General features: G+C 35.0%; 1 protein-coding gene across 1 annotated transcript; it reads left to right on the top strand.

The window, feature by feature from the left end:
* The first annotated feature begins 2888 nt into the window (after positions 1-2888).
* On the top strand, positions 2889-8470 carry LOC112005506 (glutamate receptor 3.6). The gene is made up of 6 exons (XM_024037758.2): positions 2889-3173; positions 3327-4681; positions 4822-5099; positions 5630-5661; positions 5823-6229; positions 7754-8470. Exons 1-6 carry the CDS (start codon positions 2900-2902, stop codon positions 8174-8176), a joined length of 2769 nt encoding a protein of 922 aa, XP_023893526.1. The 5' UTR covers positions 2889-2899; the 3' UTR covers positions 8177-8470.
* The last annotated feature ends 514 nt before the right edge of the window (positions 8471-8984 follow it).

Raw genomic sequence — 8984 nt, 5'->3', positions numbered from 1 at the left:
CTCTTGGATCATTATATATTTAACAAATAAACCCACTGTATCTTTGTAATGAAGACTAAGTAGGGTTTTTACTTAGTGTCATTCCAAGATAGAAAATTCGGGTGAAAAACCTGTCTTGCGACATTAGGGGAGGAGAAGAAAACCCAAGCACTAGAGGCTTCAAATGCGGCATCTTACACATTGAATCGCAGGACAATAATCTGAAGCTACAAAAGGATGGATCCCATTGAAAATCCTAGTACCTAAAGACATTATAGCTTGGTCTATAATCATATTTCAGGAAATAAGTTTTTAAACTCACCTTGATGTCCTGTCAGGCTGCCCTTTTGGGATACCTGGCCTGATGAATGAGTATTATCAGTTCATCGAAAACATGATCAATACCTTAATGTCCTGCCAAGTTTCCCTTTTGGGGATACCTGATGGATGAATTGAATTTTGAATAGTATAGTGGACTACTAATATGCCTCATAGGGCAAATTCTTCATGATTAGGAGATGAGATGACCTTGACCTTTAAAGTGAACTTGAAGGATAACATTCAGCAGCACATGCTCCATTTAGAAGTGGCTACTCCATTTTGATACAATGGTAATCAAGTGCTGAAACTAAATCAATCGGCCATTATGAATTCTATTACTAGTTGTTATTGGATGAAATGCCCCTAGTGGTATTCTCAATAATGCAAAAGAATGACATTCTAATTTCTATCCAATAGTACTGGTGATCATTCCAGGATGTAAGTCTATGGCAACTCAGTCAGAGAAGTATATAAAAGGGTCAAGAAACTCTCTCTAACAGGCACGCATTTCTCACTGCATGCACATGTTGTATTACACGCATAACAGGTGAGGCCTCACATCTAAGCTAGAGTAATCTATAATTATTGCATGTAACCACCATAGTAGTCCTCGAAAGTACACTCTCTTTGCATAATCAATACAAATATGTTCGGTTGGAGAGTGTTATTTCTGACTTTTTGTGCACGTTTTTTCTCTACATATGTTTTATCTGCATTATTAATTTCACATCCAATTGTTGCATTTGTTGACTTTAATTCAAATCAATTATACTGATGAGAAGTGTGTAGTGTGTACACAAGAAATACGCACAAAAAGTATGTAAATAACTTCCCCTTTTCAAATTCCTTCAGGTTAGTACAATTTTCATTCTTACATGTGATAAATTACCAATTATTTCAAAATTTTAAACTATTAGGAAATAATGAAATTAATTATTTAACTATTATTTTAACAATTTCCTTTGAGCATGAATCTGAACTCCACCTTAATAAGTGAGGCCAACGCATTAGATTTTTCAGTACAAAAGTTTAAACTATTAGGAAATAGTGAATTTAGTGGGTTTCAGTTAGCTCAACTAGTAAGGTATCTGATAGTTGAATAAGAGATTCGGGATTCAATCCTCGCTTACACCAAAAACTGATTGGTATCTTAGTCTGATGATAGAGCTATTATCAGGAGCAGACGTTATGAGTTGAAATTCTCTTTTACAAAAAAATAGTAAATTTAATAATTTAATCATCAATCTAACGGCATGCATGGATGACTCACTGTTACAAATGCGCTCTAACCCATAGCCGCATTTTTAGAATTTGGCACAAGTTTAAGTGTAGTTTTAGTATGATTAATGTGGTACTGAAAGTGACTTTGGTTTTTTTTCCTCTATTTTTGTTCTAAATTCTCAAATCTAAGTGACTTATGAGTTATCTCTAGTCTAACGTATCCAATAAATCCAGCTTTTGAGATTCTGGCAAAAGGAAAAAGGAAAAGAATCTCACTTTTGAGATTTTTTTTCCCCTCTTTCTCTCTCTTTAAATTAACCAGCAACTACTTTGATCCTATGGTGTCTTACTTTTTTTTTTTTTTTCTTTTTTTGATACAGTGTCTTACTTTCAATTACGCATGTTTTGAATATGAACCGAATTACTCTCATTCAAGCCTGCAACCTTTTTTATTAAAGAAATGATATGTTCACAACATTTTTACAGCAAATCCTAAATGGTAGGTTGTTATTGGTTGTTATTGTTGGAGTAAAAAAGTAATCTTAACGTTAGGTTCAAATTTGAACCAATAACAACTAACCATTTATGATTTGTTGTGAAAATGTTGTAAAAATATTTTGGACGTAACACCCGGGTAGTTCTTGTTTCCCCGTGTTTCATGGGTGCTTATTTTGTCTTATTTGGGGGGTCTTCTTTTCTGTGTTTCATGACTCTGTTTAGTCATTGCTATTTGTATTTGCTTTGGTAATATATATATATATATATATAGGCACACAAATACATCTAAACATATACAACATTGCAATTTTCTTAAACTGATTTTTAGAGGTATTTTCTGTTGTTCTTGTGATATGTGCATAGGCCTGAGAGAACAACTTATGCTTCGCTCATTTAGCTTCATATCCTTATAATGTATGCATACATAAATACATATTTATATTATGTATATTTACGGGTGTATGTGTGTATTGTTAGAATATATTAGTATATTATTTATATATATATATATATATATATTAGCATCTCATCATAAATACACAAACAATGGTTCTATAGAATATCAAGGGCTATTGTGATTTTGTGATACCATGGGATGCCCTTGTTTTAGAGTTAACATACCAAACTTAATATATTCCTATGTATACTTACATTGCTTCATTGGAACACATTTCAATATAGCAATAAAGATGCAGTCGCTTAAGCTTTCCACTATGGACGTATACCATAAGCCGAACCTCATTAAATTTTCTTGCTTCCACTTATATTTTAAGTTTCTAACATAAATGCTTATCTGTATTCTGTACATGTTAGTGCCTTTTGGTAGGAGGAAGTATCCGTTTGTGACTACGTTGTTTTGTTTCTTGCAGAGTATTCCACCATGAATATGTTTTGGCTTCGGGTATCTATGCTTTTCTACCATGGGCTTTGTATTAGCACTAGTAATACTAGTGTTAACGTTTCAACAATATCCAGCGTTGTGAAAATTGGGGCTATTTTCTCTTTGAATTCCTCCATTGGGAAAGTTGCTAAAGTTGCAGTAGAAGCTGCCATCAAAGATGTGAATGACGATCCAACAATTCTAAATAGAACTATGCTGAAATTAGCAATGCAGGATTCCAAATTAGACAATGAATTTTTGGGAATTGTTGAGGGTACATTCTCTGTAACATCTCCTTTTTGTTCATTCACAAATTTTCATCCTTTCCATGATGCGCAAGTCATAAAATTTCATAGTCTATTTATTTTCACCTTCTTTTACAAACTCTGCGCTATTTTGGAACTAAAGCTTAATTGTTGTTTTTCAGCTTTGCGGTTTATGGAGAATGATACAGTGGCCATACTAGGTCCCCAGCGCTCAGTTATGGCTCATATAATTTCACATATTGCGAATGAGCTCCGTGTCCCCTTATTATCCTTTGCAGCAACAGACCCCACCCTGAATTCACTTCAGTTCCCTTACTTTGTTCGGACAACGCAAAGTGATCTCTTCAAGATGGCTGCAGTAGCAGAAATTGTAGCCTACTATGAATGGCGAGATGTAATAGCAATCTATATTGATGATGATCATGGTAGAAATGGGATTGCTGCACTGGGGGACATGCTAGCCGAGAAAAGATGTAAAATCTCATATAAAGCTCCTATGAAACCTGACCTAAACCGCGTTGACATCACCGATGCACTGGTCAAGGTGGCTTTGATGGAGTCTCGGATTATTATACTGCACATTTATGATTCCTCAGGTGTAGAGGTACTTGATGCTGCACGGAATATGCAGATGATGAGAAATGGATATGTATGGATAGCTACTGATTGGCTTTCTACTCTACTAGATACAGAATCTTCCTTAAATTCATCAGTAATGGATAGTATTCAGGGGGTTCTTACATTGCGCATGTACACACCGGAGACGGATTTGAAAAAGAAATTTGTTAAAAGGTGGAGCAACTTGACTGCTGTAGGAAACACAGATAATGGCCATTTTGGACTAAATACTTATGGTCTATATGCCTATGACACTGTCTGGCTTCTTGCTCATGCACTTGACACATTTTTCAGTCAGGGGAAAAACATTTCATTTTCAAATGATAAGGGTTTAAGTGAATTTAGTGAAGGAAACTTGCGTTTTAATGCTATGAGTGTCTTTGATGAAGGGTCAGTGTTGCGTGAAAACATTTTAAATGTTAGCATGAGTGGTGTAACTGGCCAGGTTAAGTTCACTCCTGATGGTAACCTCATTCATCCTTCATATGAAGTCATCAATGTGATTGGCACAGGGTCTAGGACAATTGGGTATTGGTCCAATTCTTCTGGCTTATCAGTTGTACCACCAGATAAGCTCAATGCACAAGCAAATGGTTCCAGTTCAATTCATCCATCACTATACGGTGTAATCTGGCCAGGACAAACAACTCAAAAGCCTCGTGGATGGGAATTATCGAGCAATGGAAGGCAATTGAGAGTTGGAGTTCCAATCCGTGTTAGTTATCGTGAATTTGTCTCTAGAGGTGAAGGCCCTGATATGTTTGGTGGTTACTGCATTGATGTGTTTAATGCTGCAAAGGACGCGTTACCATATCCAGTCCCGTACAAGTTTGTTCCATTTGGGGATGGGCATACGAATCCAATAAACCAAGATCTTCTGCACAAGATCACAACTGGTGTAAGTATGAAGTACATCAATTCTCTACAAACATTGGAATAAAAATCCTGTATCCTACTCTTATAGTGTGATATGCTTTTGTTTTTCATGCTTTTTGTTATAATTCCTGATTCACTGGTTTTGATGTTACATATGTATAGGACTTTGATGCTGTGGTTGGAGACATTACAATTACCACAAACAGGACAAAGATGGTGGATTTTACACAGCCATATATTGAGTCTGGGCTAGTGGTAGTGGCCCCAGTTTGGAAGTTGAACTCTAGTGCTTGGGCATTTTTGAGACCATTTACTCCATTGATGTGGTGTGTCACAGGAATATCTTTCCTTCTTGTGGGAGCAGTTGTTTGGATTTTGGAGCGCAGGACAAATGATGAATTCCGGGGCCCTCCTAGAAAACAATTTGTCACAATTATATGGTGAGTTCTTAAGAAAAAGAAAAAATACTAAAGCTACTACTAATTTTATTTAATCTTATAAGACATTGAATGCGATTTTTGAAATACATTTTTATTTTGTATTTAAAGTTGACGCTTCAGTTTGTCCAACTTATATAGTAAAATTTATAGTAGATGTAACATCACTTACGCTTCTATTAGGAACAGCTTAGCTACACACGTTACTATGGTAAAACTTTCACTCCATTCATTCTTTCTTTGTAAGAAAATGATAATGCTGAGGTAGAGATCACTAGAAGCCCTTCACATCCAAAAAAAAGTAGAACATATTTCCCTACTTTTCACCTTCACTAATAATGTAACCATTGTCAGGTCAAGAAAAGTTCCTTTTGTGATGATGATAGTTTGGACGCTAAAAGTTAATAAATGACTGTACCTGGAATGTTTTGTTATTGGTTCGTCTTTCATTTTCAAAAATATTCTATAAAATTGCGTCTTCTTAAATTTTTATCTATTCCCCTATTGTTAATTTTGTGCCTTTCACTTTGCAGGTTCAGCTTTTCCACTCTGTTTTTCTCTCATAGTAAGTAAAATGCTCTGCTTTATTCTTCACAAGCAATTTGCTGCAGTCACTTGCAAATTGCTATATATTGACATGACCTGTTGTGATTAATGCAACATGACTATCTCTTGGATCTACTAGTAATAAGGATTACTAAATCGCTCCTTTCATGTTTTATGTAGGGGAAAGGATTGCCAGCACCCTTGGTCGCTTAGTGCTTATCATATGGCTTTTTGTAGTTTTAATACTCAATTCGAGCTACATTGCAAGTCTGACCTCAATACTGACAGTGGAACAGCTTTCTTCACCCGTCAAAGGGATTGAAAGTTTAATATCGAGCAACGATCCAATTGGTTACCTGCGGGGTTCATTTGCTGAAAATTATTTGACACAGGAGCTCAACGTGCATAAGAACAGACTTGTTCCCCTGAACTCTCCAAACGAATATGAAAAAGCCTTGAGGGATGGTCCAAGGAAGGGTGGTGTTGCTGCAGTGATTGATGAGCGTGCATACATGGAGCTCTTCCTCTCCACCCGATGTGAATTTGGTATAGTAGGTCAAGAATTCACCAAAATGGGATGGGGCTTTGTAAGTATCATTTATAAGCATTTGATTTTTCTTTAACAGTAACAAGGAACATCCCCTTTGGTAAATTTAATTCCTTTGTGGGTTCATTCACTAATCATTAATGGTTCTACTAATTCAGCATACAGAAATATTATTGTCAAAACTTTCAGTAAGATGACTACTTGTTCCTGTCATCTTGTGAATGTGAAACTGGTGAACCATAAAAATATGAGAAATGTTATGTCTACAATATTTTCACAACAAATCCTAAGTAACAGGTTGTTACTGGTTGTTTTTGTTAGGGTAAAAAAGTAATTTTAGTGTTAGATTCAAATTTGAACCAATAACAACTAATCACCTATGATTTGTTATTAAAATGTTGTGGACGTAACACCTCGCTAAAAATATACTTCCTCATTTTAGCATTTGTTCATAATCATGATAGAATAATGATAATTGATATTATCATTTGGTAGCATTTTAAACTTTCGGAACAAGTGGTAAATTATAATGACATCAAATTAAAAATCTTACATGCATATGTATGGGGTCTCACTTATTAAGGGATTGTTTGAACTCACAAGTGAGGAGAGTCCTAGAATAATGGTTAATCGATCAAATTCACCATTTTTTTAATAGATTTAGCTTTTGGTTGAAATAGTGGATTTAGATTCTCTAGATTTACTAAGGTACTCTACCAATAAATTTCCTTAAATCTTAACCATTCTTTTATGATTTAAGAGTCTAAATTCTACCATGTCAGCATTCTACTAATAATACTCTTAAAATAATATAATAATGATGCAAACAAAATAATTAAGATTATTATTAATATAATGCTGACTTGACAAAATCTAGACTATTAAATCATTAAAGAATTATTAAGATTTAAGGAAATTTATTTAGTAGAGTACTTTAGAAAATCTAAAGGATTTGAATCCTAAAATAATATATCATATCAAACTCATTAGAGAACCATAGTACACATGCATGCGTTTGACTTGATTAGACATAGTATATTTGTATTGGATTAGCCACATGTTTTTAATTCATTGCTTATGTCTATCATGTGATTGTTTGGATTTAGCGTTTTCATGTTTGTGCATTCACATTTGCGTGTTTTTTTTTTTTTTAAAGATCAGCGCCTAGTGCACTGTTCATAGGACATGAACAATGCACCAAGCATATGAACAGTAAAAAAGAGTGAACAGTAGCCATAATATTTGACTTTTCAGCTACTAGTGGGTCCTGTGCACTGTTCACGAGACTCATAAATTTCACTTTTCAGCAATTTTTTCATTAAAAATAGGTCTCACGGTACTATTTACACATTTAAAAATTGTTTTCAGTTTTCAATTTTCAGTTTTCAACGAAATAAGTTATATCCAAACAGACCTCATATCCAAAAAAGAAATGTTAAAGTTATTATCCATTTTATTACAAAATACTTATAAATAATAAATGTGATAGATGTCACATATACAACATAATATATAAGTTTCTTAATTATATTTTGTTTTGTGTTCTATATTTCTCATTGGTTAGGCCTTTCCACGGGACTCGCCACTAGCAATTGACATGTCAACTGCGATCCTGAAACTATCAGAGAATGGGGGTCTACAGAGGATTCATGATAAATGGCTTACAAGTAGTGCATGCAGCTCAGAAGGTGCAAAGCAAGACGTAGACCGCCTTCCACTTAAAAGCTTTTGGGGACTCTTTTTACTATGTGGCTCAGCTTGCTTTCTTGCTCTGCTTTTGTATCTCATTAAGATGGCGCGGGAGTACATGAGGCATTCAGATGGAAGCTCATCCAAGAAATCATTTTTTTCTTTTGTCAAAGAAAAGGAAGAGGATGCAGATAAAATGCAAGAGGAAGCTGGCAAAAATGGGCCAAGAGAAGGCGAAATGATCAGACGGTCTCAAATGGAAGAGTGCATGAAGATGGAACTTAGATGGTCCCAATAATCGTGGTGTTTATGCTGGATATGAAGCCTGATTATTGGTTCCATCTTGGAGCTTTAGTCAATTAATACGTAGGCTATCAAACTCTCTTTTAAATGTTTGGGTTTGGAACTGTTGTAATTTTAATTATGTTAACTGACTTGTATCCTGTGCATGTGTTTATACCCAAAAATAAAAACCATGTACGGTTTGTATGAATGAGTGTAGGAGTTTTTAATGAAAACAGAGCTGCAAAAGTGCAGCCATATGAAGTCAAACAAATCATGCAATTGAAATGTATGTTTTGCCTATTTTGGTTCGGAATGTGTATACAGACATTCTCAATGATACGTACACACTTTGCTCAAAGAAACTTCAAATTTTAGAATTCACAAAACTTTCACCTGGATTCATCAATATCACTTAGGCTCACTTAAGTTGTTAAAAGAAAGTACTCAAGATAACTTTGGCGTAAGTCAACTCATATTTGAATGTATATAACTGAAGTCGTAAATAGTGGTGTAGGTATGAATGGTCTATTCCTCTCAGCCGTGAAGATTGATGTTGGTCATGATGCACCGACAAACTCAATTTATCTAGACGATATCATCAAACATACTCATCCACCTTGATGTGGCACGGACGAAGACAGAAGGACCATTAATAAGAATATTCAATGCCCAGGGCAGTTACTAAACAGTTGGCAGACCGTTGGAGCCTCATCAAAACTCATATTCATAAGCTTTGAGGCATTACAAAAAGGGCACTAAAGCCACAATTAAAGCCCCCAACGGCTAGGAACCTCAAAGCTGTATATATACACCTCAATTTG

This window comes from Quercus suber, unplaced genomic scaffold (assembly GCF_002906115.3).
Source record: "Quercus suber isolate HL8 unplaced genomic scaffold, Cork oak 2.0 scaffold_997, whole genome shotgun sequence".
Taxonomy (NCBI): domain Eukaryota; kingdom Viridiplantae; phylum Streptophyta; class Magnoliopsida; order Fagales; family Fagaceae; genus Quercus; species Quercus suber.
The sequence above is the reverse complement of the archived record's forward strand: the minus strand, read 5'-3'. Positions and strand labels throughout refer to the sequence as shown.